Below are 26,829 nucleotides of genomic sequence, written 5' to 3'. Positions count from 1 at the left end.
CACCACTCCCTTATCCTCCAGTCCTCGGACTCCCAACCCGTCCTTCCCTCTCTCATCCTCATTCCCCCCTCCCTTTGGTAGACCATTACAAAGCCTGCCTGGCTGCGCTGCTTATCTACCATGCCACCCTACACTTCCGACCCAAGTTCTTTTCCAGACCCCGTCAGTCTCGCCCACTTGCTATCACGCAGCACAAAGGCCCGTGAGGCCTCGACCGTCAAGCAATTCTACAAATACTTTCAGATTCCCGGCATTGCCCAATTAGCTGGAGGTACATACTAATCTATGCTACAATACTTGTTACAATTGCTCACAACTGTCAGGCCTACCTGATGATCACTACTTCCCATATGACACACTCGAGGCCAAGGTCGCCCGCCCCGACCGATGGCAGCCAACTCCAAACAAACCCCTCGACCCCCCGCCTGAGGACCCTCCGTCCCCGCAGCAAAATAGATTCTGGGCCTTTTCGCGCAAGAAGGCCAAGCAGCTACCTGCCTCGCGTCTGGTTGTACCAAAAGACTCCAACGTGCAGGACCCTCTGCGCATGATTGACCTCAAGTCGGCGCTGCAATACGGCCAGGCCCAGGGATATCCCCCTCTGTACTATTTCATTCGCCAGTTCACTCGCGAAAACCTGCACCCCTTTGTTCCATACAAGGATGGGCCTGAGATTCTCTTGACCTGTGGTTCTACCGATGGCTTCTCAAAGACATTGACCGCCCTCAGCAACGAGTGGTCCGCAGAGCATGACCCCGTCGAAGAGCGACCCGGTCTTCTGTGCGAAACCTACTGCTACATGAATGCTATCCAGACCGCCAAGCCACGGGGCTTCAACATTGCACCTGTTGCCATTGACAACGAGGGAATGATGGTGTCCGGTCCGGGCGGTCTACAAGACGTCCTAGAAAACTGGGACTTCTCAAAGGGTCGTCGGCCGCACATCATGTACACCGTCACCATTGGCCAGAATCCCACATCTGGCACCCTCTCAGTCCAGCGACGCATCGAAATCTATGCCCTCTGCGTAAAGTACGACATTGTCATCGTTGAAGACGACCCATATTGGTACCTGCAGTACCCCTCTTCACTGCCCACTGGAGCCGCCCCCGTCGAGCCCCAAAAGTCATCAGGTTTTGAGTTTTTGGATAGCCTGATCCCCTCATATCTCAGCATCGACTACCAGGGTCGCGTGGTGCGCCTCGACACATTTTCCAAGACTGTCGCTCCAGGGTGCCGTCTTGGTTGGATCACTGCACAGCCCGCCCTTATCGAGCGGCTCGTGCGTATCACCGAGACCTCAACCCAGCAACCGTCTGGTTTCGTGCAAGCCATGGTTGCAGAATTGCTCATGGGCCCACAATCGTCCAGAGACCCTGGAAAAGGAGGCGCAGCAGACGGAAGCGGGTGGAAAGTCGAAGGCTGGGTGCGCTGGCTCGAGGGTCTGCGCGGCAACTACGAGCGCCGCATGCAGAAAATGTGTGACTCGCTCGATTCGGGCAAGGAGCTTGTCAAGGCCGGACGCCGCAAGAGTCTTGCTGACATTACTGACCAAGAGGACGACTGGACCGTTGTCGAGAAGAGGCCTTTGTACACATTCGTCCGCCCACTCGGCGGCATGTTCGTATGGGTCCGCTTCGACTTTTCATCGCACCCTCTCGCCAGAGAAGTCCCGCGTTCCCGCCTCTCCAGGGCCCTCTGGGTCTTTTGGACAACCAAGCCTTATCTCTGTCTTGTGGCTCCTGGTAGCATGTTTGCCGCAAACGAGCAGATTCGCCAAAAGGATAGCTTCAACTGCTTCAGGTTGTGCTTTGCTGCTTGTCCTGCTGAAGATGTGGAAAACATCAGCACAAGATTTGTTGATGGCGCACAAGACTTTTGGAGAATCAAGACAAAGGCTAAGATTGATAAGCTACTTGAAGACGAGGAGGCGGCGATGGCGGGAGGAGACAACGTCGCCGGCATGTCCGTCTTGACCGGCATGTGCTAATTCTTTTCTTTTCATTTTTCCTTCCATATTGAACACGGGGGATTTAGGAGATATCATATACACGGCGTTTTTTTCCCTCTTCACTTTCTGACGATATAACGAAATATAACAGAATCTTGATCTATTTTACCCTCTCTTTTCCCAAAACACACTCAGAAGTCAACGTCTCCTCCACCGTGAAACCCCCCCAGCTACATCAAAACCCTCGCAAACGCCTCCCCCACCCCCCGCCCAACCAACCACTCCTCCAACCCCCCCATATCCCCCCTCATCCCCCTCTCCCCCCTCCTCTCCCCCACTTGATCCGTAATCTCGCTCATACCCTCAAACACCCTCCCTTTAACCCCAACCTCCCTCCACCGCTCACTCACCTTCTTCTGATACGCCGGGATATCGCCCCAACTCTCCGTCTTGATAAACCGCATATACGCGTCGATATCGCCAGACACGCCTTCTACACAGAGCAAACCGGGTTTCCCGGCGAAGAGGAACCCGGTGAGCGAGTAGCGGGGCGCGTGCGTGGTTAGGTCGAGGCGCTTGGAGCGTGTGGAGATGGAGGGGAAGAGGAACCAGGCTCGTACTAACGGTTCTGGTGATGATGTTGGGGGGGAAGGGGAGGAGGGGGTAGGCGAGGAAAGGTACGAGGAGGCTTTTTCGAGGATGATGTCGAGGGTGTCGAGGAGGGAGGAGGGGTTTGGCAGTGATGCTGTCAAATGCATTGTTTGCGCTTTGCTGAGCCAGGTTGGTTGTTGCACGCGGACTTTGACTGCAGGCGGGTCTATAGGCGGAATGTCCTGGTAGGTAAATGGGATGGTGAGGTGTAAGCGCAGGGTTTGCGGTGTGCTGCTTGATGGGGCTGTTTCCGGAGGCGAAATGGAAAGGTCCAAAGTAGCGGAAATGCTTGGGCTGGATTTTATGGCTTCTTGGCTTTTTTCTCCGTCGCTGTCGTCACGGAGCAGGGCGAGGGTCGAGTGCGCGGTGTCAGAGAGGGTGAGGTCGTCTGGGTACATTGCGAGGAGGAGGTCGATTTGGCCGATTTGCAGGTCTAGTAGGTCTTGCGGGAGGAGATGCCATGACGAATCCATTGTTTTTTTTTTGGTAATTCAGATTTACGGGTGTAAGTTTCAAGGTAAACTAAGTAGTACTTATGTGACTAAAATTAAATCTAGTTTGGTAAGGATGTCTAGAGGTATATTCACAAACTGGCTAATTGAGCGAAGTCGGCGCTACGAACACACACAACACTGGAGCCACTAAGTTTTTTTCGGCCACTAGCCCCACAAGCGTATCATCTCGGCATTGCAATCGCTCGAAAGCCCATTTACGTTTCGGTACAATTCCTAGAATCACTATTACATTTTTTTTTATTCGGCTATGTACAACGGGTTTGATTTGCTCTTACAGCTTGCTGCTCTCTGGAGCTGGCGTTGCCTATATTTTCAAGTCAGCTTTTTTCCGCAGATTTCTGTTTAACTTGGATAAAGGGCAGATGACGTACCTCCCACATATCAATGAGCACAGTATTTGGCTTGCCCACCCGTAGTACAGCAATGGCGGCGACATCGTTCAACCACGCGACGGTATTGTTTCTGCTCGTCTCGAACTTGCCCCTCAGCATGTTGGGTGTGCTGTCCAGGTTGTCTTTTGGCGGCAGACCCTCGGTCTGAATGTAAATAATCTCGCCGGCGTCTGTCTGGAGCACATAACGCGTATCCGGTCGTGTCTTTCCACTGTTGTCCACCAAAAGCCAGTCGGCGCCAATATTCAGGATTTTGCCTGTATGTGAGATTAGACCTGTAGCATCGTGTGACGTCATTCTCTGCGAAAGGGGGGAGCGTCCAGGAGTCAAGCCATTTTGACAGCCCCCTTTTCTTCCCACCGACTTTCACAATGAAGACGACATCTTGAACTACTTACCAGACAGTCTTGGTCCCTTGAAGGTGCCTCCGATGATGGGGATAATCGAGCGCGTTTGTCCATAAGGAATATCTTCAATATTGATTGGGGGTGAGAGCAAAGCCTCCATTCGGTAGAGCAGAGTCAACTGCGGCGGTACAGCTTCGTCTTGTGCCATGGTGAACTGTGCCAGCGTGGCGATGGCAGTAGCAAGAGGGTATAGAAAATGCATGATGAATGAGCAGTGTTGCCGAGATATATACCTAGATTATGGAATTACTAGCAGAAGCGTAGGTGAAACAGGAGAACAAGTCATGGGCATGTAGCTAACGTTTTATACATACACAAAGTACCATGCAGCTACTTGGTTCCTGGTGCCGTGATCAAGATCCGAGGATAATGCCTATAGGGTTAGTGTCTTTGAACCCCGCAATCGGCAGGTAATTTACCCCAGTTTTGATAAACCCCAGCATTCCCGGCAGATGAGGATATACGCACTCTAGTCGCGCTAAGTACATTCTACCAGGTTATCCCGTCGGTCCTACTTGGCGCTAGCAACCGTTGCATGGCGGTGAGCAGGGTGCTAAACGTTAATCACATTTCTGGGGATTTGGAATCGAATATTGAATGATATGTAAATATACCTGTAGAGTGCCAACGACGTGTATGCGTAGAGCGTCATCAGTTACCTCTCCACCTTTACACGTTCTCTCCAAACGCCCATATCAACCACATCAGTAGACATGGCCGTTTGCCATCACCAATCCACCATGGCACTCCCAGACCTCAAAAAAGAGATGCTTCCACCTTACCTGCTAGGCGAAATGCCCAAGAGACACATAATATACCCATATGACTATCACAGCTAACCCAACATGCCCTACAACCTCCCCCCAAACCCCTTCCAAACCCTCGAAAAACTAACCCACTACGGCGACGCCGGCGCCCACAACCAAGGCATCTACCTAACCAAGCACCTCCCCACGGCCAAGGTCTACATCGAAAAGCGCCTCCTCCCCTCCCACGCTGCGAAACGCGAAATCCGCGCTATGCACCTCTGCAACCCACACCCACACCTCGTCTCCATCTTCACCTCCATCTATTCCCCTTCCACCTCTCTAATCTCAATCTACATGCAACACTGCGAGCTCGGCAGCCTCGACACTTTGATCTTACGCTTCAACGCACACAACAGCCGCTTACACGACGAAGGCTTCGTCTTCCGTGTCTTCTGGCACCTATCCCTCGCACTATGCTATCTGAGCACAGGAGCCGATTACGCCGCTACACGAGACGGTGCTTTTCGGGGTAAAGCTGCGGTGAAGAAGCAAGGTTGGGATTCCATGCTACATGGCGATATCAAGCCTGGTAACGTCTTCTTAACGCGCAATGGTAGCGCGTATAGTAGAGGTGCGGATGCGCATACGCTTTATCCGTGCGTTGTGCTGGGCGATTTTGGATGCGTGCGAGCGCCGCCGGATAGCTGTTCACGCTATCCGCGATTGCTGGGGCGCGGGGATCCACGGTTTGAGGCGCCGGAGCGTGAGGGCAGTGTGTGGAGTGATGTCTACAGTGTGGGACTCGTGTTGCATTGTCTTGCGCGTATGGCGCAGGTTCCCGATGAGGTTTTAGTACGGCATAGGCCGCTGGGGAGGCGGTATACGGGGTGTAGACATCTGGTGCAGATGGTGCGGAAGTGTCTGGCGCGGACCCCCGAGGAGAGGCCTTCACCACTGGAGCTGCCCAAGTTGGTGTTTGAGGGTTATCGTGTGTGGAGGCAGGCGAGGGGGTGCGATGGTGTTGCTTTGCCTAAATGGGCTTTTGGCTAAATGCAGTGTTTAGCAAAATACTCGTAGGATTCATTTATCTAGACATGATAGTGGAGCTGTTACTATTCAGCTTTTGAGTTGCATATACCCTTTCTTCATTCAATGCGACAAGAAACATGGGCTCGGGGACATCCGAGCTGCCGACTTTCGAACCTCGATACGCGTATCTTAGATCACAGACGCTAATCTGAGTTACCCACACCGATCGATAAGATTGCGCAGATGCTCGTAAGCGGCAGGTGCTCGCGGAGTAACAGTAGTTAGGTTGCCTGGTGCTAGTGAAATGAGCCGGGTCGGGCCGAATGAAAAGTTGCTACACAGAGTTCGTATCCATATGCCGGCAAGTTTGCTTGCGTAGTACAGACGGGAGAGGTGGCGAGAGGTGAGCAAAGTGCAGAGTGGCATAGGTACTTCCACTGATATGGAAGAGTAAACCTGTCTGAAGAGAGTCGTGGGAATCCATCAAGACAGCTAGCATTGGGAAAGAATCTCACAAAGGGTACTCGTATACACACAAATCCTGACTATAATTTACATTCAATCCATCTTACAGGTCTAACAGAATTCCTGAATACTGAACAGGTCGATTGCTTCCAAAATAGTACAAAAACACAAAACAATGAACACAGTGGATAGGTCATCGAAAGCACCATCGACAAACGTGTTTTTCCTCAAATCCCTTCCAAAGCGCCATGCCAAAACCAAAAATACACATACGATATCTCTCCAATCCGTCCGATAATGACAACAAAACGCCAACGCTAAAAAAAAACATCCCCATCACCACTTGATCAAACAAACTTGACCAAAAAGAAACCAATCCTCCAACACCTATACACCCATATCTCTAAGTCTCCTACAAGTATGCCATCCAGAGCGGATCGCACTGGCTCAACTTGGCCGGGTGTACCGCTACAGCAACGAGATCAACCACAGTCTGGTTTGCCGGCAGATTAGCTCCAGTGGGCAGGCTACCAATAGCACTAGCCCTCTTGACCACTAAATCGCTGTTGTTCTGGACACTCTCTCTAAGGACCTCTGGTGTCAACTGATTAGCCTTGTGCTGGCTGGTGAACCAGTGGTTCATTTCATCGCGCATAAAGATGCTGAGTTGCATTTCCAGCTCGCCCTCGGGTTCAATCAAGCATCGAGCCACAGTCATGACGCTGGGAGCAAAGATGCCTTCGAGATTGAGCGGGCCCATGATTGTTTGCAAGTTGGGCGTCAGACGGAAAGGCACAGGCTCCGAGTTGTGTAGAATGGGCTTGCCGACAGCCATGCTGGGAATCAATTCAGATCCCCAGATGCGGCCGCTGGCACGGGATACGCTGATCTTCTGTGGGAAGCGCGTGTTCATGTGCATAACGTACGTCATAAACGTAAGAGCGGCAAGCTGGTAGCTGAATGTGCGACGGAATAGCCAGAAGTCGTCAAAGGTGGGGAACGTGGCGCGGAAGTAGTCCTGGATAACTGTTGGAGGTACATATTTCTCTTGAACAGCAGCAAAGGTTTCGAGGCGGATACTGTTGGCGTGTTCCAGGTTTTTCTGTTCGGTTTGTATTAGTTCTTGTTCACCAACCAATGTGTTACGTCCAACACTTACAGGCTGGAGAGCTCTCAGTTTCTCGATACTAAAGAGTATGGGCTCGTCCTTATTGATGCCATTCTTACGGCAGTAATCCTCGTAGATACCCTGCATGTTGATGTACGACGCATCATCCTGCACCATGCGCACACTGGGTGTGATTGGAATCATAAGCGGAAGGTGGAACTGCAAGTTCCTCCTGCGGCTCTCCTTGCGCTTCGCCAAGATACCGTTGAAGATGCGGAACAGTTGGACAATGCGCTCTTCACGCCTTGAGCTCCTAGCAGCAGGGAATTGGATAGCAAAAGGATGAATGCTTCCATCATGGCCACGAATCCTGAGACGGCGATGACAGATGCCAATGCCGCGCACCAGTTCCACGTCGGGAAGGAAGCGTTCGATGCGCACAAAGTCGGAGTTCTTGTCTCGGTGCTGCAGATATTGTCCAGGTACCTCGACATCGTCAAACTTGAGGAAACGGAACTCGCTGAGTTGGTGCGTATATTGCTCAAGTGGCACCGTGAGCTTCCTTCGGTCGAGCCTTTCTTCAAAGCGATTCCGCCAAGTCCGCAACTTCTGAATGTATTCGTACATTGTCGGCTTGTTGGTAACAAAGTCCTTCTCGAAAGCCTTGCGAATGTGCGGTGGCAGAACAGACTCAGCGAAACGCGTGATGTTAGCTTCGGTCGATGCTGGTAGTTTGATCTCGCGTGCGTAGAGATTTGGCTGGCGGCCCACATAAGACAGCCCGTCGTTTAGCAGAGCTACGATCAGTCGGTAAGCATCTTCGTCAGGAGGGCACTTGAAGTTCTTCTGGATTTGGTCGAGCATTGTCTCCATGGATAGCGCGAGTAGTGGGAAAGCCGTCTTAAGGATAGCACTGATCTCTTCGACATGGTCCCATGGCTTCTTTGGTGCTGGAGGAGCATCGGCAGGGGCGGGTGCGTTGCCGGCCTTCGGACTGCCTTGCGCCGCACCTTCTGTCTTGACTGTACCGTTGGCCGTTCCGTTGGCTGCAGGCTTGGTATCAGTGCCTGCGGCCGCTGCCTGGTTACCAGATTCGGGTGAAGCTTGTTTCGTTGCTGGTGAAGCTTGCGCTTGTTGCTGCTTCGCCTTCGCCGCCTTTTCCTTTGCTTCCTTCTGCTCATGCGTCTTCTTGAGTACAGCCATGTCTTCTCGTGTCGTGCGGAGATGGCAGTATAGTGCCTGTGGATACGTCTTTGCCAGTTTTCCAAGAATGGATCTCGCGATAGGAGCTTCCTGTCGGGACAGACTGTTCAACAACTGCGGAATGTAAGTAATCCAGTACCACGCTGGCGTATCACCCTTGAACTCTTCAAACTTCTCCGCCAATTTGCGCTCCGGGTTGTCCAAGCTGAGTAACCACAGAACACGTCCAAGCAGTTTCCTGGACTTGGCGTTCTTGAATTGGCTGGCAGCTTCCAAGTAGCAGCTGAGCGCTGCCTCTGCCCTCTCCAGGTTCTGTGGCTCCTCCTTGAACAGCATGTCGTTGTAACGTCCCCACTCAGCCCATGCCTTTGGCAGCTTAATGTCAAAGTACAACGCAGTGCCAAACGCTTCACCAGCTTCGTTCTTCTGACCCAACTTAGCCAGGAACATACCCTTGAGAGTGTAGAATTCTGCCTTCTGATTCGGACCAAAGTAGTTCAAATTGGTGTTATTAATCACATCTAGGCCACTATTGAGATCGGCCTTGATCTGGTAGTGACACTTTGCCTGTTCACGGAGCTTCAAGAAGGCCTCTTGAATTTCAATGTTGGGAAGAGTGTAGATTCGTCCAAGCTGGTTGATGCACACTTCGGGCAAGTTGTGTTTGCGTGCCACATGTGCAAAGCGATTGATGATCCATGCAGTCTCGTGGTAGCCTCGGTATGCGAACGAGTTGCCGCTGGCGTTGTTCTGGTTTGGAGGCAGCAGGTTCAAGTAGACACCGTTAATGAGCTGGAAGATATGCTGGCGCCAAGTGACGAGATCCTGCCATGCGTTGATGTCATCCCAGAAGTTCGGCAGGCGATCGCGCCAGGTGCTGAGGAGCAACTTGAGCTCCTGCGATTTGACATCCAGGTTTACTTGAGTAGTCTGAGCAAGACTCTGACAAATGACACTAGCATCATGCAACTCAACAAGTTGCTGGAAATGCTGCAAGAGCGGGATGTGTGCCTGGGTGATGCGTCGTGGAAGCTGGTGCCATTTCCTAATGGAGAGCTGGATGGACTCATCACAAAGTCGATGGAACTCTGGTTGCGACTCTTGCTTGTTGTGGAGCTTGAGCAACGACATGAAGGTCTGGAAGAAGACTCTTCGCGGTGTTGGTGCATCGCTAACAGCTTTGATAGTCGCATCGAGCTGTTCGCGGGTTTCGGCATTCTGCCAGGCATCAAAGACGCGCCAGGTTGACTCCAGGTAGAGATCGTTAAAGTTCTCATGCTTAGCAAAGTCACTCAGAATCTCCCACTGTTGCAATTTCTGTGCGCAGATGACCCAGTGATCTTCCCAGAGCATATACTCGCCGGTACTGAAGGGAAGAACAGATGTGCGGGCTTTGATTTGTGCAGCCTCGTACATTTGCTGGGCCTTATCCCAAATGCCACACTGCTCGTACGATAAAGCAGCATTGCTTTCAATGAATTGGCAACGTCGACGCCATGTCCCGTAGAACAGGTCGTCTTCTTGTAGGCCGCTGTAAATCTCCAACAGAGCATCCAGGTTGCTCTCACGCAGTTTTTCGACGTCAACGACGGGGGAAATGGCAGATTCTTCCATGTACACTGCAGCAGTGTACCACGCGTTGTACGTCTGGGCCAGATACTTCATGATGTGAGGTGGGAACTTGACCCGTGGGCGGGAATGCACGATAGCATCGAGCATGGTTGCAACACAGTTGGGTCGTTTATCGAGTTGGCGGGAGTGGTAGTCCTTCGTGAGCAAAGCTGCCATGCCCTTTTCAAGGTCGCTCTGATCGTCTTTTGTAAGTGCAGTCCAGGCTAGTGGGAAGAAAGCCACCCAAATGTCGTGTGCCAGGTTACTGTCAGTGTGCTGCAAATGACCGAGCGGTTCGAAAATGTCCTTGACCTTGACATCAGCAAGCTGGTTGCAGAAGCGGCGATGGCTGATGATAAGGTTCTCCAGCTCGTCATCAACCATGACATCTCCAATCCTGGAGTCTCGAGCATAAGTTCCAAACAACGTGCTAGGTTGCATAAGGCGGAAGTCTTCTGAATGAAGCTGCGCTGGAGTGTTCATCTCGACTGAGCCAAACATCAAATGAATGACCTGACTGAGCCAATAGCTGTCAGAAAGGGTATCCCAGTTTTGAGAAGCCAGGACGTAGCTGAGGCGACTGGCCGCAGTACGGCTCAAGCTCTTGTCAAAGATGGCCATGTATCTGTTACGCATCTCGACATCTTGCGCACGGGTACCGATCAAGAAGGCGTGCTCCATGCGTACAGTCAGCTCGCTCCTCGTAATCTTGGGGTCCTCGTAGATGCGAATAACGAGATCCAAGAAGCGAGTCAACAGCGAGGTGTCAGCCCGATGTTCGAACAGCAGCATCTTGCTGAGTACTGCAGTCTTCTCTTTAAGAGTCGGTACAGGCTCAGTGGAGCGGAAGATCCATTCTTCGACAAGATCCAGTACCTTCATACAGACCGAGTTGGTTTGCGATCGCTCGACCAGTGATGCAAGGACACTGAGATATGGCCTTCGGTTCTCACCGAGTTCGTTCATCCGGGCAGCCAAGATGTCGACAGTCTTGAGTACCAGGTCTGTTTGAATCTCAATCTCGCGAGGATCCGTGGGAGGATTGGCTCCTTCAGGGCGCATAGCAGGTGGCACAGGTTGTCCGGGAACTCCGCTGTTGCCTGCGAGATGATCCTTGGCCATCTTGCCTTGAAATGCCTTCATGACTTGCGGAATGTGTTGATCAATCTCCTCGGGTCGCTTCTGGCACAAGGTCCAGAGGATGTTGATCGCGCTGACATAAGAGCTATTGGAGAGTGCCTCAGTAGCGATGGTACCGAGGAAGTTGACGAACTCGGTAGAAGGCGACTCCTCAATATTTCCTTCATCGTCAGTAACGGGTTCAGGCATCACCTCTAGAATGCGCTTGAGAATAGGCTTCAGTTTCATAGCACCATCCTCAGATTCGTCCGTTGCATGTAGGCTGGCTTGGACATCGGGGTTCTCGGATCGAATGGGCTTATCGAGGATCTTCTGAAATTGCGGGATGCGCTGCAAAACCCAGTCATCAGGCTTAACATTGACGATGACCTTGACAATCTGAAGCGTGTTGATCATACGAGTATTGAAAACCTCAGCCTTGTCTTCCTGCTTCATCTCAGTGAGAAGAATCTCCTCGATTTTCTTGGTAAGCATAAGATCGAGATCCAGATCGTTCCATAGTCGTGGTGAAAGCAAGTCGTGCAGAAGCTGCACAGCCTTCCTGCAGATCTCAGCAGGTTGCGCGGTATTGGGGGCGGCGGCAGTGGCATCCTTGGGCTTTGGCGAAGCAACGGGGAAGCGCTCTGGCAGGTATGCAATGAACTGGATAAGATACTTGATCAACATCATCCGGATTGGAGCACCTGCAACAAAGCCCTTCGGCGCGGAACTTGGAACCACGGCTGATCCGTCAGCACGCCTCTTAAGAGCCTGCGGCGACTCCGACTGTCGATCCGATGAGCCGCCACTCTCACTTGCTGTACGTTCTTCCCAAGTCCTGATCAGGCGGATCAAATTCAATGCAAGTTTCTTTGCATCAGCCGAGGGATTCGGAGGTTGCGCGATTTTGGATAGTGCTGTGATGATGATTGGCGAAAGATGCTCTCTTCCTTCGTAGAAGAGATCTGGGTGTCGAACCAAGAAGTTGAAGATGCTCATCAACTGCTGTAGATTAGAACTCTCTTCTGAGAGAATCTTGCGAGGGAACTGAATCCAGCGAGGCATCTTAGAGTCTGACCCAGGCAGCACTGGCATCCGCTTCTTCAAGACAGGAGCCATGAGTTCAAGCGCTTGCATCACGAGTGAACGACCTTCATTCTGATGTGCCTTGAGCAGGGCTTGATAGACTTGCACAGCAATCTTAACAGGTGTATCGAAAGCGGCAATGAAAAAGGCGATGAGCACGTAGGCAGCGTACTTGTTGATGATGTCTTCAAGCTTGATGTAGTTCCAAGCGAACTTGATGACATCTTTACGGGCTTCTTGGATCATACCAGGGTAGTGTTTCAGGAGCAGGGTGGTAAGTTGGAGAAGCTCCATGCGTGAATGATCTACACCAAGCTGCGCGGTGTCTTCTGAAAGCTCGAGTGTCGATTGTGGCTTCCAAAGCCGGCTATGGATGGTTTCGGTCATGGCCTTATCCATGAACTTGGTACCCTTGGCTTTCGGGTCAAACAAGGCTTCCCAGTTGCGCTTTACGTCCATGGCAAAGATGGGATTGACAATGTGCCGGAAGATGAAAGTCTTCGTCTTTTGTGACGAATTGCGTGACGTGTACAGGTCAATGCACTTGTTCACGATTGTCTTCCAGTAATCCACAGAGTCGCTGGAAATGATACGCTCGTAGATAAAGTCAAACAGCCGTGGAGAAGCCTTGAATTCCTCGGATGTGACAGCGTCGACAAGTTCAAAGAAGAAATCCAGACTGCTCGGCTCATGCTTGAGGTACGTGGTAAAGATGATCATGATCTGGTCGCCAGCCTGTTCAGTCGCCAAACGCAGTTCCGCGTCGAGGGTGTTTGCCCTGAGCTTCTTTTCCAACGATCGAGCTGCTTCGAAAAGTCCTTTGCGTAGCTCTGCGTCTGAAACAAGCCACTTGCTAGTCTCTTCGCATTGACACAGAGCATAGGCAATGTGAATACCATTGAGCTGAGCTTGGCATTTCTCCTTATCAGTACCCTCTGGGTTGATGGCACTCAAGAAACCTGGAATATCTTCTGTGACCTGCTTGCGGAGGGCCTCGCTTGCCGGGTTTTGGAGCAGCTGGGCAAAGAAGCGTCCTTGGGTGTGATCCTTCAGATTGGGGGCAAAATGGTCCCAGGCTTCCTTCGGATACATGCACAGGTACTTGATCAGAGGTTCTCTGAATGGACTGTAATGCGTTCTCCTAAGTGCACTCTCCAACTCGATGACCTTTTCGATGATCTGCTTCAAGAATGTAGCAGCCGCCGGTGGCAACAGATGGAAGATGTTGAAGATGCCAGTCACAATCTTCATCTTGGAATTTTGCTCAATCATGGTGAATGAGATCTTCTGAAGACTGTTTTGATCGGCGATGCTCTTGAGATGGTCAAGAAGACGAGTTCCAATCTCCACCTTGAAGTAGTTTGTGAGCAGCTTCAGCAAACGGGCAAGGCCATCAAGGTTTTCGACAGAAAGCTTTCGTGGATCCTGAAGATTGACCAAAATGGGTCGAAGTCCGCTTTGAAGCACATCTTTGGGTAGCTTGTTGGTCGCTGAGATGACACCCGAAAGTCCAATGTTGGCTGCCTCAATGACCTCAGGGGACTTTGAATAGAGACACTTGAAGAAGACAGCGATGATGCGGAGGAACGTCTGGTTTGGTGGGGTAGTACTGAACTCGGGGAAACTCTGCGCAGTGGAGAGAAGTCGAATACAGGCTACCCGCAGATTGATAATGTGGTCGGCGTTCCTTTGCTCAAAGGGCTTGCTCGCAAGATGTTCGTCTTCGGCGTCTGCTAGTGCGAGGGATTCCATAAGCAACCTTGTCAATTGCTCATTGAACTCGAGAATGTTGTTCTTGAGCTTCAGACAGAAGGTGATGGCATCGATGTAGGCAATCTGAATACTGAAGGGCAACGCTCGGAGTGGCTTTGTCCAAATAGGCAGAATGAGCCTGTCTTTGACGGGTGTGATGAGATCGCTCACGCTCAGTTCAGTGACATCGGACAGCACTTGGAAAGCCTTCTGTGTCGCGTCACGCACATTTTTATTCATGTGCGACAGGTCACCCACGAGCTGCTGACAAAGCCTCAGCGTAATGTTGTTGCCCTTATCAAAGTCTTCCTTCTTGATCTTCTTGTGGCATCGCCGGATGAGATCTTGGATAAGTCCTTCCGCTTGAATGCGCGTTTTCGAGTCCAGATCGATGGGCATGTCCTTCATGACAAAGTTCAAAGCCCGGACAAGTTCGAAATGGCGAGGCACCAACCAAGTCTGAGGAAGACCTAGCTGCTTGATCATGATCTCAATACCACGAGTTCCGCCAGACTTCATGAACCAGTCATCCGCATGGCAGTTGTGACAGAAAGTGCTGGAAAGCTCAGTGAAGAAAACAAACTTGTCGAGAGAGCCGTCATTTCCAAAAATGGCTTTTGTGGCATCGCGCATGGTTATGATGACTTGTTCCGCAGCGTCGCGCACAGCAGCGTGCTCTGAAGCTAGAGATTCGCCGATGGCTTCCGAAATAACGTCAGTTTCGATCACGACGGGTCCCTCGCCCGAATGGACATCAAACGGCTTTGTCTTGTGTTTGAGCGTTGCGAACTGGGTTCCAAGTTCCAGGAGTGTGAAATGCTTCGCCAAGTTATTCACCAGAGCCTCAGCATCAGACTTCAACTCAGGTATGGACACAGCAAAGATGCAAGCCTTCAGCAACTTCTTCAAAGTCTCCTGCTCCACGCTCTTCTTGGTGATTGACTTCTCACGCTCCGACGCAGTGAGCATGTCGTAACCGGCATCGAACTTCTTGGCACACAAGTCGTTGGCTTGCAGGCGGACCAGCTGTGCAAAGTCCTCAGGCAAGCTGTCGAAGCCGACCAGCAGCTTTGTGTGGGCTGTGATGAGGCGGAGGGCCTGCTGCTTGTGGAATGTATCTGACTTCTTGGCCGCGGGTGTCTTGGGGACCTCGTAGAGCTTTGCGATTGCGGTGTCAATTCCGATTGCCGCAGGAAACGCTCGGTCTTTGGTTGATCCAATGAGACGTATGTCGATAGAGGACTGATCGTCCGAGTACGGCTTGAAGTCGAGTTCTGGTGGCCCTGTGATGAATTTGCGGTTGCGACCACCGAGTTTACCAAGGATGCGCATTGTCGTATGGGCATGGAAGTGGCTATATGGATTCGGCTTGAGATGCTCCCATAGAGCAGCCATCAATTCATCTATCACGGGTGCCATGATGGGATCCAGATAGTCAGCGGTGAGGTTATCCACGCAAAGCTCCAGAGTACGAAGTCCTTGACCGACAAGATCAGATCCAGCTCGCAAAGCAACGACCAGCGGTCTCATCAGGTAGCTAAGATGCGGTAGAAGGTTGCTCAACCTCGCAGGTACGGTAAGAGAAAGCTCAACGAACAAGTCTCTTTCTGCAGACTTGCGCGCCGTCAACAAAAGGTTGTTGAGAACATCAAGCAACATCTCTAGAAGAGGAAGAATCTCCTTGTATAGATGCTCGAACCTACCACCGCCAATGCTCCTAAAGAGCGACCTGAGCAGGAGAAAATAGTTCATGGGCTCCTCAGCAGTCGTTGATAGCTGAATGGACTTCGTAATGATCTTGCTGACGTGCGGCAAGAGGACTTGCTCGTTTTGAGCGGAAAAGAGTGTAACTGCCATAAAGGACAACTTGAAGAGGCGAAGCATAATGGATGACTTCTTGACATCTGCAGTGCCAACCTCTTCAATCCGATCCATGAGGAACTGTAGCAACATGCCCGAGAAACTGGGGGATGTGGCCTCGGAAGCAAGAAGAAACTGTGGAACATGGAGTAATGCCGGGTGATCGAACATCATATCGTACAAATGGGGTATCTCGGATGAAAACACTTCGTGGAATGTGGCTGGGTCAATGTGGTGGAAAACTGTCGCAAACGTCTCCAGTAGATCCTTCTCTTCTTTGCCACTCGACATCATATGCTGGTTGCCCATGAAATCTCCTGGTGACATGCCTTGAGTCTCGGGCGCCTTGTCGGTGCCATAATAACGGAACACCTTCGCACCTTCGCGGAAAAGCTTAATGAGAACCTCGACCTCTTCAGCATTGTAACCAAAGGAAACTTCATGCCAATTGGCCGACGCATTTGCTGGATCAATCTCTTCTTTGATCTTGGCCGGATTGCACGCTCGCAACTGGTAAAAGAGATTTTTGAGTCCGTGCAATAGGTTCTTGAACAAGAACTTGTTGTCAGCAATTGGGTCAGAACTTCGGTCCCGGGGATTCGATGTCTTGATGGGTGTCGCGTTGAAGATGTCAATCTCATCCCAGTCTGGAGGACTGTCCTGAACGGCCATGTGATTTTCGTCAGTCGCATCAATTGATGGTTGGCTGTACTGTGCCGAGAGTTTAACAGCGTTGTGATACTGACGGTTCATAGCCGCAAACTTGTCCCCAATGGCATTGAGAATCATGATCAAGAAGTACCGAGCATCTTCCTTGGGCTCCAACTTTGCGATGCACTCTGCCATGTTCAGTAGCAGTTTCGCACTCATAGTCTGAAAACTGGTCCCCGGAAAGCTGTCATGCAGGTTCTTTGTGTACACTTCGACTGTGCGGCGAATCTGTTCTTTGGAAAGCGAATCTCGCAAATGGTGAATGAGATCTGCAAGCATACTATATGCAAGCGGGCGCATGGTTTCATACACGGTAAGTCCGTCTCCAATCAGGGTCCTCTCATCCAGTAGCTCGTCAATCTTTTTCAGAAAGATTTTGCGAAAGTTGAAGTTGATGATATGCCGTATAGCTACCAGTAGCTCCTTCCGCGCACCCGACTTTTCTCGTGGGCAGTCCTTGAGTAGGCGCACAACGATATCCGGTAATGTTGGTAAGAAGTCATTCAGCTGATTTGCGTAGACTCTAAGGAGATAAGCCAAAAAGCTCATGGTCTTAACTTGAGCGGTGATGAAATCGCCAAAAGCAGCTCGATTCCGAATCTCCTTGCTGACACCAGTAAAAATCTTGCCCTGGGCCTTGGCCTCTTCATGCGCCTTCTCTTGCGGCTTCGCTTGGAGCAAAAGCACATTTTTGATAAGCGGAACGAAGAGTTTTACATTCTTGTTCACGCAGTTCCGGTAGGCCTGGAATAGTGATACCACAATGATCGGGCACTCTGCGAGAACCTTGAACGACTGCATTCCCTTGAGCAGCATGCGCGTCTGCTGGTGCTCCGAGCCAAGATCGCCTGCGGAGCTGGAACTCAGCGTAGTTGCTGGCGAATTGGGACGAGGAGATTGCGAAAACTGGTGATTGTTCGGGGTCGAGGGGACGCCTGACGAGGTTGACGCAGGCGCACTTGTATCGAATGTGTCGTGCACGGCTTGCTCCATTGTCTCAAACATTTCTTGGATCAGGTCGAGGAAAGGCTGAACGCGGTCCGCGAGGGCTTTGGTTTGGTGGCGCTGGAAATCCATAATGGTCTTCATGCACAAAACCGCATTGTCCTCATTTTCCAACTTAACCAGACTCATGAGTTTATCCACAATCTTTGCCGCATGCGGTTCGATCGCCTCGGTCGGGTTCATGGGCAGGCGGTGCAGGATTTCGAGGATGCAGTTTCGTATCCGCTGTTTCTGAGTCAGAAGGCTGCCTTTATTGCTGCGGGTTTTGCGCTCACCTGTTCGGGCGATGTGGATATGAATACTGGATTGCCATCGAGTATCTTGAGGAACACGGGAACTAGGTGGTTCAGGAATGCGCTGTATTGCGGTCCTTGGCAGTAGCTCTCGATGTTGTCCCGGATTTCAATGGCCTGGGTGCCCTTTGCTCTCAGATCTGTGTCATAGTCAGCCTCTGTTCAAGTTTCTCAATATGCGCGACCGCGTGCGATCGTGGCCGTCAGATCTGAATTGTTTCGTTACCAGAGTTAGGGTCGTCTAGTTTGGAGGCCATAGCCTCGAAGTTGTGAGATGCCATGGCGAGAATGTTTGCAGCCCACAGCTGCTGCTCCCCTTGTGTGGAGGCCTCTCAGAATGCGCCGTACAGTGTCGTATTTACTCTGTGGGTTGCGCGGCCGGTGTGGCAGAAGGCAGGCGCATTTGCTCTGGTAACGGCGCAGTCGTGTGCAGGAACAGCGGCAGGTGGTTGCAATGGGGAATATTAAAATGTGAAAAAGAAGGGATGGGCTAGATGGCCCGGTTGGTCATTAAAATCGTTATGAGAAAACGAGGACTGGTGGTGGGGTGGGAAGGCGCGTCCAGCAGGTGCTGGTTGAGGTCGCGTCTTGAGCTCTGCAGAGCACTCAACTGACGACTGGTCGCAGAGGTGGGAATGCCCTGGACTCTGAACCGGCAAGTTCCGTGACTGCCTGCCGCTGATTGGGCTGCTTTGCCCCTGCATCTGTGCGAGTTGGGCTTAGCGCCATCGGCGTTTACAAATCCCCGGTCTGTGGCATTGAGCCTATCGTGTCCGCCGGCAAGTGTGTTGATGACTGCAACCCTGACTGGAGATATTTTGTGTGTTCGAACGAGGATATATGATATTCGTACTACCACATATGCCTACCGAATTATCAAGATTTCGAGCATGTCCTAAATGTGTTTGAACTTGCAAATCTCATTCCATCTACCTGCTGCATCTAAATATCTGCACTCTGCATCACCACCAACCCGCCTTGGCATACGTTGACCACCATTCATGCTGCAATACATCACACAGTTGTACAGGCCACGTTCGCTTCCGGTCTTCTGTCTAGTAAAGGAAATTGGAATATGGCATTTACATTGGGCGCTCCAAAGTATTCGATGTCAAGAAGGAGATAATCGGATAGCGAGCATACCAGCCTGCGATCTACTTCTCCTCAGGGTAGAGGGTCTCCTTGAGGGGAATACCAAGCTCCTCGCGTATCGGCTCAAGCTCCTGAAGGTACTCGGCGTATTGGCCCTTGTTCTCCACCTTGAACTTGATACCTGTGACGTATGTTAGTAATCAAAGCTCCGTGGCTGGTCACACCCCAAAGTCGCATCATCTTGTGACATGTTCCACGCCCCGCCGCTGCGTAAACCGTCCAGATACACATGGGCGGGGTATAATGAGAAACGTACCCTCGAAAACTCGGACAGCCGAGGGGAAGTCATTGACACGCCTGGCAGCGCGGAGAGCGGCAGTGATGACTGCGGGGGAGGGGACGAGATCGTAGGCGAAGCAGTTGTTCAGGTTTCGCTGCAACGTGTTAGCGCATAGCTCTCATTCACAGCAGTCCACCAGCTGGCTCAATGCAGCTCGGGTGATACCGGTGCGGGCCGTATGCTGGGGCACAACAAACATACCTGAAGCTCAAAAACATCATTGACCTTCTCGAACTCCTTCTCATATCTACAATGGAGACACAAAAGTCAGCGCTGCAGCTCTAGATGCGGTCAATCGAACCCAATGGCTGTCCGTAGTTCGTGGTCCCACTATTTCTCCCCAATCGTCCAAGCCCCTCCATGGATTCCTCGTACCTGGCGGTAAACTCCTCAAACGTCTCTTCAGCGTGCGCATCGCTCTTTCGGATAGCCGACTGCGAGAAGGTGCGCTGAGCGTTCAATGCAACGGTAGGTGCTCGGTAGGCCGGGACTGCCACCCGGCTGACCTTTGACGCGGCGCGCATGAAGAGCATGGTGCGGTTCAATTAGCTGGCGGCTAGCTTTTCGAGGTGATGAGGGAGGCTACTGGACGGTTGAGCCGGCGTTGCGTGGGCGAGGGGTGATGTCGGTGGTGGTGCGATTTCGCGTGAGGTTATGAAAACGAAAGCTCAGACGATCCGAGTTGCACCCAAGCCAAGCATGGAAAAGTGGGTCGCTCTTACTATCACTATACCCAAGGCTGAAAGCATAGTCCTGACACCCCGCATGCATATACTGCGTACTAAGTATACCTGTTTTCTTGGTCTATATGAATATCAGGGAGTCATTAGTGTCACGGTGGTCCATTGAACTTGAGTGCGCTGTTTCCAATTCACGTGTTCCCAACCTGTGTGGGGTTTTGCAGCAACCAGCTCATCAACGAAAGAGTCATTTTCAAGTCAAAGTTGCGCTCGTTCAGTATCAGAGAATAGAAAAAATGCACTTCATGTCTCACTAATATCTATGGGAATCAGTTTGTATCCCCTATACCCTATAGTATCCTCCAAAAGGCGCGGGGCCCTCGGACGTGGCTCGAAGAGACATGATAGGGCTATCATTGTCATCTTCACCGTCTGAGCTCCCGTACATGTCCTCGTCCAGCTCATCATCTGGCATCGTATCTTCTTTATCTTCATCATCGCCATCATCACCCTCGCCACCTTGGTCAGCACCCTCGTCATCTGCGTCGAGGTCTGCATCCAAGACCGTGTCAGCCATGACAGGATCTTCTGTCATATCTTCGGGAACATCAACGTCTTCCAAATTCTCCGCATCATCCACTTGCCTTTCTTGTTCGTTTTCTGCCTCCATTTTCTCGAAAGTGTATCGCGGGTTTCTTGCAGCCCAACGGACGTTGTGCATAACCTGGTGTTCTCTTCTCTTTTCTTGGTGTACCTGGCGGTCATCTATCTCTGCTTTATATTGAGCTGCCATTTCCTTGTCGTCCCATAGTTCCGGCCAGTCGACAACACGCTGGTATATTGAGTCATCTGGTTTCTCGCCACCAATGATTGTGTTCATCTTATCCTTTAGTATCACCGTCGCCTTAGCCCATGTCCCCACATGATACCATCCTTGAAAGGTCGGCGCACACGTCGTCCTGATATCCTTTGTAGAAAGAATTTTCGAAATCAGAGGGTCGGTGATGTCGCAGAATTGGAATAGATTTCCAGTTTGTGAGACATGAACACCGTCAAAAGTATGCTCAGACTCCAGCTCTTCCGGAGACATCTTGGCTAGCTTCATGACGTGTTGGTCGAAAACTGCGCGGTGTTTTGATATACCCGATTTGAGATATGAGAGAAAAGACACCGTTTGGTACTTGCGGTATTTAGGATCCTTACGAGGGTCTACCCCCCAACGCACAAGTGCTTCTCGCCAAGGTCCACTCTCGAAGAAATACCCACAGTATATAGCTGCTTGCCGGAGCTTGGTTCGCTTGCTCCACCCGAGTCTGTTGTACAGAAGTTGGCGAGTGACAATAGGTCGTTCAAGGAGCAAGGCTCTAATGTTGGCGATCAACGACTGCATATAAGGCGAGAGATCCCTCTCTGCGGGTAGGTTGGGTCTCGGTCCATTTGGCACATGCTCGTCGGTGGGTTTGACAATGGTGTATGCGTTATAAGACAGACTTCTCTGCACATTGACAACACCTTGGTCGGTGTATTTGACATTGGAGTTTTGCTGGAATCTAGCTAGGGGTTAGTAAATGTTGGATTCGCAGAATTGTAACCATACCGGTAGTTGAAAGCGATTGGCATTTGCAGAAACTCTGCAGATGGGCCGACAGTCTTGGTGAGATCTGCACCAGCTGCTGTGTTGATGTTGTAGTTCTTTACTTTGTCATCTGAAAAATTATCAGTCATGTCTTGGGACTACTTGGACTCAATCTTACATCGTCTGGAAAGAATGTGATCACGCAAGCCGAGCATTGTGTCGTTGTGAGAAGCGGCATACTGCAAGTCAGGCATATCTAAGTAGTCAGCACCAGATACTCAATGTGGTCAGGAAGTCAGCACTTACTCCTGAACCGGTGAGTCTCGTCAACTACACCAACAAGAGCAACCTTGTATGTGGATGCATTGTCTTGGATGCTTCGGTAGATTGTTGGCGCATCGACGTATGTCTGATTGTTGTCACGGGCTATGTCGTCTTCAGCAAGAAAGGGCCCCGCAGTGTCGCGCTTTCGTTTGCGACCCGTTCGCTTGGGGACTGTGACTTTGAGGAGTAGGTTGTTGGTGCGCACTGGGGTGGATAGCAAACGCTTGGCGAAGGGGTCGTCGGGACGAAGAGAGACAGAGATGAGCTTCTTCAGTTCATCATCGCCCTCCGCGTTAACGGTGGTTTCCAGTTTCGATCGCAGGCCCTTGGGTTACGTGTTAGCATGCGGGTGTGGCATGGAGTTGTAGTACAAAGACTTTTGCTGACCTTGCTCAGCTTGACAGGCCCGCCCAACGAGGCAATGCCCTTTTCCACGTTCTTGATGATGGCTGGATGCTCGACAACCGAGATGGCACGCGATGGAATAGGCAGCCACGATGCATGCTGGCTTTCGCCGTTTGCAGTGGGCGTGGATTGTTCGTCACTCATGGCGCACTGCAACAGATTTTTTTGTTCACAGGGCACAGAGTATAACTACACGCAGTCTCGTGTGGTGGTGTTTTGCAGAGTCTGCCCGAGCACGGCAGAAGGACTATCAAATAGGGCGCACACACAGACCCTGAGCATGCGAGGCCCCGTTTGCAGCGTCCCTCTAAAGTACTACTTACTATATATGGTGCCGGGGATCTGCCTTATGGCTCGTTATGGGCGCGGGTGGTCAGGTGACGTGCAGCCATGCAACGCCGCCAAAGCCTATTTGTCGTCTATGTGCGTTGTCTCCTTCGCTGCCCCTGGCTCGCATCTCTCAAAGCGCCCGTCGCCGCATGGCCGTGTGTATGTACATGTGCTATCGGGTGTATGATGTCGTGACGGCCGCGGCGGGGCTCTCGACATCCCAAACGCACGGCCTCGCTACGGGACGGCTAGCGCGAATCACTCGACGCCGTCTGTCTGGCAGCAGCCCTGAGTTGTCAGTTGACGACCTGCTCATTCTCTCATCTCCAGCTCTTCAGTTACACGCCTCGCTCTCTCTGCCGGTTCGCCTCTACGTCACCACACCGTTGTTGGGGCTCCCCTCAGCTGCCTTCTGTTCCCTCCCCCCTCTCGCGAGCTCTGCCCTCCACCGACTCCCCGTGCTGCATCCCAAGACGGCTACACACTAGCCTCCATCCACCATCTCACGCGTCCCCTCGTCCTCCATGTCGACCTGACTTGCACGCCTGCCCAGTCGTCATTTCCCCTGCCTGCGCTCCTCTTCTGGCACCCCATTGGCGCTCTTGGATTGCGACCCCCCTCGATACACGCCCAGAGGCTCGCCTCAATTTCGGACGCCCGTCTCCGCAGACACCTCCGCAGCGCTTGACCTGGCCCTGAGCGCTCCTGCACAATCATGAAGGGTTTCCGGCAAAGGGTCGTAAGTCTCCGTTTCCTCCCTGAACCCTTGCGCTGCGGCCACCGCCCGGTGCCCTGCCCCTCTCTATGCGCGGAGGCTAACATGTCTAGTCTGAACAGCTTTCTCGAAGCAAGGATGGAAAGTCGTCCAAGAAGAAGGACTCAAACTCGGGCACTGCTTCGCCGTCGCTCGGTGCCTCGAATTCTCCCTCGGGCTCCGCCCAGGCCACTCCTTCCTCATCACAGACGCAGCTCACCGACGCGCGAAGCAAGAACCAGCCCGCTACTGATGGCGCCGCAGCCCACCACGGGTCGCTACAACAGAACCAGCAGCCTTCGTCGGGCTCTCTAGCAGGTGGGCAGCAGTCATTTGCTGGACAGGGCCTGATGGGTCCTGGCAATGCTGGCAATGCTGGTGCTGCAGGTCCAGGCACGCCTTCTAGACTTGGACAGCCCCTGGCGCCGAGCGTCGTCATCAGCCCGAGCGCTCCTGTAAGTACTCTTGCCCATCATACTTATGTAGAAGGCCTGCGTAGACTAAGTATTCTTGCAGCACGTTCCCCCTCCTGGCGCTGCCGAGACCATGCCTGGCGACCTTGCGCCTCCAAAGGCGGGCCAGAAGTCGGGCATATTCGACCGTCTTCAAGCGACCCCCAAGGACAATATTGAGGGTATAAGGACTCCAAAGAGGCAGCATTCATCGCGTTTTGACATTTCCGATCAGCGTCAGCGTGAACTGGAGAAGCTACCCGGATTCCACGAGGTGCCTCCAAACAAGCGGGAGGAACTGTTCATGCAGAAGATCGACCAATGCAACATCATCTTCGACTTTAACGATGCCAGCGGTGACATGAAGTCCAAGGAGATCAAGCGCCTGGCCCTGCACGAGTTGCTTGACTACGTTGCCAACAATCGTCAGGTCATTACAGAGAAGATGTATCCTCGCGTCGTGGAAATGTTTGCTAAGAACTTGTTCCGACCCATTCCACCTCCCATGAACCCACAGGGCGAGGCTTTTGACCCCGAAGAAGACGAGCCTGTGTTGGAGGTTGCATGGCCACACATTCAAGTCGTCTACGAATTCTTCCTGCGCTTCATTGAGAGCCAGGACTTCAACACAAACATTGCCAAAGCATACATAGACCACAGTTTTGTGCTCAACGTATGTACCTGATTTTTTAACAATTACCAGTCCTGCAGCTAATCTTCCCAGCTACTTGAGCTTTTCGATTCCGAAGACCCCAGAGAACGCGACTTTTTGAAGACGACGCTTCATCGCATATACGGCAAATTCCTAAACCTCCGCTCCTACATTCGTCGGTCCATCAACAATGTCTTCTTCCAATTCATCTATGAGACGGAACGATTTAACGGAATTGCCGAGCTTCTCGAAATCCTCGGCTCCATCATTAACGGTTTTGCTCTGCCCTTGAAGGAAGAGCACAAGCTTTTCCTGACAAGGGTGCTCATTCCGCTGCACAAGGTAAAGAGTCTGAGCATGTATCATCCACAGCTGGCGTACTGCATTGTTCAGTTCCTAGAAAAGGATGCAGCTTTGACAGAAGAGGTAAGGTTAGATGCCCAGTCCAGCAAGCTAGGCTAACATGTGCAGGTTGTTTTGGGTCTTCTCCGATATTGGCCCAAGGTGAACAGCACCAAGGAGGTCATGTTCCTGAACGAAGTTGAAGACATTTTTGAAGTCATGGACCCTGCCGAGTTTGCAAAGGTGCAAGAGCCTTTGTTCAACCAATTAGCCAAGTCGGTCGCCAGCCCCCACTTCCAGGTTGCAGAGCGAGCACTCTACTTCTGGAATAACGAATACTTCTGCAATCTTGTCAGCGACAACGTCGAAGTCATTCTGCCAATCATGTTTGCACCATTGTACGAAAACTCAAAGGGACACTGGAACCGGTATGATGCAGCACCATGTCGTAAGCAAAGTCTTGGAGGCTAACAATTATGTGTAGAACGATTCATGGTATGGTATACAATGCTATGAAGCTATTCATGGAAGTCAACCCTCAGCTCTTTGACGACTGTTCGCACGACTATGCCGAATCGCAAAACAACGCGACACAAAGGCAGCAAAGTCGACAAGATCGCTGGGACAGATTGGCCAAGCTTGCAGAATCACGCGCAAATGGCACGGCGGAGAAGTCATCAGGACGTGTGGACGATTCAGCTCAAGGACGACTGGAAAACCTGCGTCTTCAGGACGATGGGACGACATCGAGAGACAGGCGGCCGAAAGATTATGAGCGTCAAGGCAGCCAAACCTCGGTACGTTGATTCTTAAGTCCCTAGAACTCGAGATGAGCATTCTGTGTGGCCGAATCGGTGTACTCTTAATTATATTCCTAGACTTCTAGGTCTTTTTTTTCTATACTCTCTCACTCTCTCTGTCTTCTTCTTGTCCAGGCATTGGCTTTTGGTTCGAGTGGATCTGACGTGTTTGTGCTTTGTGTCCTTGTAGCGACGGCACCATTCATCATCAGGGGAGCACCATGTATCATCCAGTGCTCGTCGTTCGGCTGGTCGACCTCGTAGCAACAGTCGGCCAAACTCGTCGTCTGGTCACGCTGTCTCGTCGCGAGGGCCTTCTGGACGAGCGAGAGCAAATTCTGGGAGCAGCATTGCTCGGGTCACGAGCTCTTGAGGCCTATGGCTTGTGCATGTTGTCTCATTCCATATAGTTTGTGGTCTATGTGTAGCTCTTTGGAGTATGGCTTGTAGTTCATGTTGGCATTCAGCGGTCGCGTAGGTCCCTGGCTGGCTCCCTCAAAAGAAGGACGGGTTTCTTTCTTCTTCTAACAACGGTGTTTTGGATCTATTTTTGTGGAGGGCTTATAGATGTGCGAGTGACGCCTACTAGGGGTTTCACTTTTGCGCACCTATGTATACGCAATATTAAGACTATTTTCGAAAACAAAAAAAGGAATATGAAAACAGGCGGTGGCGAGTAGTGTGAAGAGGTGCAGAATTGAAAACAAGGGGTAGGTTGTGTGCTATGATGGCCAAAAGAAATAAGGGGGAGAAGGGAGGGTTTTGGGATGCTGCTTGTTCGTACGAAGCAATGCGGGATTGTGCTTACATGGGTACCTTGACAGCGAAGTTCCGGGGTAGTCGAGGTTGACAGACGAGCTACAAGTGACAGTGAGTGCCAGCGACAATAAGGGGGGGCGGTGTATCGGCGACCGGGCCGCCAAGATTTCCGGAGCGCTTGTTCCCATTTGGTGAGTGCCACGTCGAGGCCTCTCCACAGTGAGCAAAAGTTTGGCAGCGGAACCGAATTGAGCATTGGGGGTGCAATGGCATGCTGAGCACGTGGAGGGGCATGGATGGGACTGGAGGCGATTGGATTGGGGTCTGCCTGTGTCTTGAAACATTCATGGACGGTACCGACATGGGCGTGGGCATGGTACCGCATGCAAGCAGACGTAGGCGGGCTGCCATGATGC

General features: G+C 51.7%; 9 protein-coding genes across 9 annotated transcripts; 4 read left to right on the top strand and 5 right to left on the bottom strand.

Annotated features, from left to right (window-relative positions):
- Positions 1-120: 120 nt before the first annotated feature.
- Positions 121-1,990, top strand: COCCADRAFT_2085 (uncharacterized protein; the record flags this gene model as incomplete). The annotated part of the gene is made up of 2 exons (XM_007710525.1): positions 121-271; positions 324-1,990. The coding sequence occupies 2 exons, from the start codon at positions 121-123 to the stop codon at positions 1,988-1,990; spliced, it is 1,818 nt and encodes a 605-aa protein (XP_007708715.1).
- Positions 1,991-2,181: 191 nt separating this feature from the next.
- On the bottom strand, positions 2,182-3,075 carry COCCADRAFT_33775 (uncharacterized protein; the record flags this gene model as incomplete). Its single annotated transcript, XM_007710563.1, has 1 exon — positions 2,182-3,075. One exon carries the CDS (start codon positions 3,073-3,075, stop codon positions 2,182-2,184), a length of 894 nt encoding a protein of 297 aa, XP_007708753.1.
- Positions 3,076-3,388: 313 nt separating this feature from the next.
- On the bottom strand, positions 3,389-4,064 carry COCCADRAFT_86942 (uncharacterized protein; the record flags this gene model as incomplete). The annotated part of the gene is made up of 3 exons (XM_007710600.1): positions 3,389-3,421; positions 3,489-3,766; positions 3,908-4,064. 3 exons carry the CDS (start codon positions 4,062-4,064, stop codon positions 3,389-3,391), a joined length of 468 nt encoding a protein of 155 aa, XP_007708790.1.
- A 955-nt stretch (positions 4,065-5,019) lies between these two features.
- Positions 5,020-5,715, top strand: COCCADRAFT_86950 (uncharacterized protein; the record flags this gene model as incomplete). The annotated part of the gene is made up of 1 exon (XM_007710599.1): positions 5,020-5,715. One exon carries the CDS (start codon positions 5,020-5,022, stop codon positions 5,713-5,715), a length of 696 nt encoding a protein of 231 aa, XP_007708789.1.
- Positions 5,716-6,571: 856 nt separating this feature from the next.
- Positions 6,572-18,188, bottom strand: COCCADRAFT_86869 (uncharacterized protein; the record flags this gene model as incomplete). Its single annotated transcript, XM_007710598.1, has 4 exons — positions 6,572-7,261; positions 7,319-17,839; positions 17,890-18,047; positions 18,134-18,188. 4 exons carry the CDS (start codon positions 18,186-18,188, stop codon positions 6,572-6,574), a joined length of 11,424 nt encoding a protein of 3,807 aa, XP_007708788.1.
- Positions 18,189-19,061: 873 nt separating this feature from the next.
- COCCADRAFT_33771 (uncharacterized protein) lies at positions 19,062-19,872 on the bottom strand (the record flags this gene model as incomplete). Its single annotated transcript, XM_007710562.1, has 4 exons — positions 19,062-19,180; positions 19,316-19,433; positions 19,541-19,586; positions 19,715-19,872. 4 exons carry the CDS (start codon positions 19,870-19,872, stop codon positions 19,062-19,064), a joined length of 441 nt encoding a protein of 146 aa, XP_007708752.1.
- Positions 19,873-20,362: 490 nt separating this feature from the next.
- On the bottom strand, positions 20,363-22,468 carry COCCADRAFT_33770 (uncharacterized protein; the record flags this gene model as incomplete). Its single annotated transcript, XM_007710561.1, has 5 exons — positions 20,363-21,569; positions 21,617-21,725; positions 21,774-21,851; positions 21,902-22,244; positions 22,307-22,468. The coding sequence occupies 5 exons, from the start codon at positions 22,466-22,468 to the stop codon at positions 20,363-20,365; spliced, it is 1,899 nt and encodes a 632-aa protein (XP_007708751.1).
- Positions 22,469-23,369: 901 nt separating this feature from the next.
- Positions 23,370-25,660, top strand: COCCADRAFT_86769 (uncharacterized protein; the record flags this gene model as incomplete). Its single annotated transcript, XM_007710597.1, has 6 exons — positions 23,370-23,393; positions 23,483-23,863; positions 23,925-24,533; positions 24,585-24,938; positions 24,984-25,282; positions 25,339-25,660. 6 exons carry the CDS (start codon positions 23,370-23,372, stop codon positions 25,658-25,660), a joined length of 1,989 nt encoding a protein of 662 aa, XP_007708787.1.
- Positions 25,661-25,857: 197 nt separating this feature from the next.
- COCCADRAFT_86992 (uncharacterized protein) lies at positions 25,858-26,064 on the top strand (the record flags this gene model as incomplete). The annotated part of the gene is made up of 1 exon (XM_007710596.1): positions 25,858-26,064. A coding segment is annotated over one exon (207 nt), but the record flags the coding sequence as incomplete, so codon positions are not given.
- Positions 26,065-26,829: the final 765 nt, after the last annotated feature.

Source organism: Bipolaris zeicola (genome assembly GCF_000523435.1).
Source record: "Bipolaris zeicola 26-R-13 unplaced genomic scaffold scaffold_19, whole genome shotgun sequence".
Classification (NCBI taxonomy): domain Eukaryota; kingdom Fungi; phylum Ascomycota; class Dothideomycetes; order Pleosporales; family Pleosporaceae; genus Bipolaris; species Bipolaris zeicola.
This window is presented reverse-complemented; position numbering and strand designations above follow the sequence as displayed.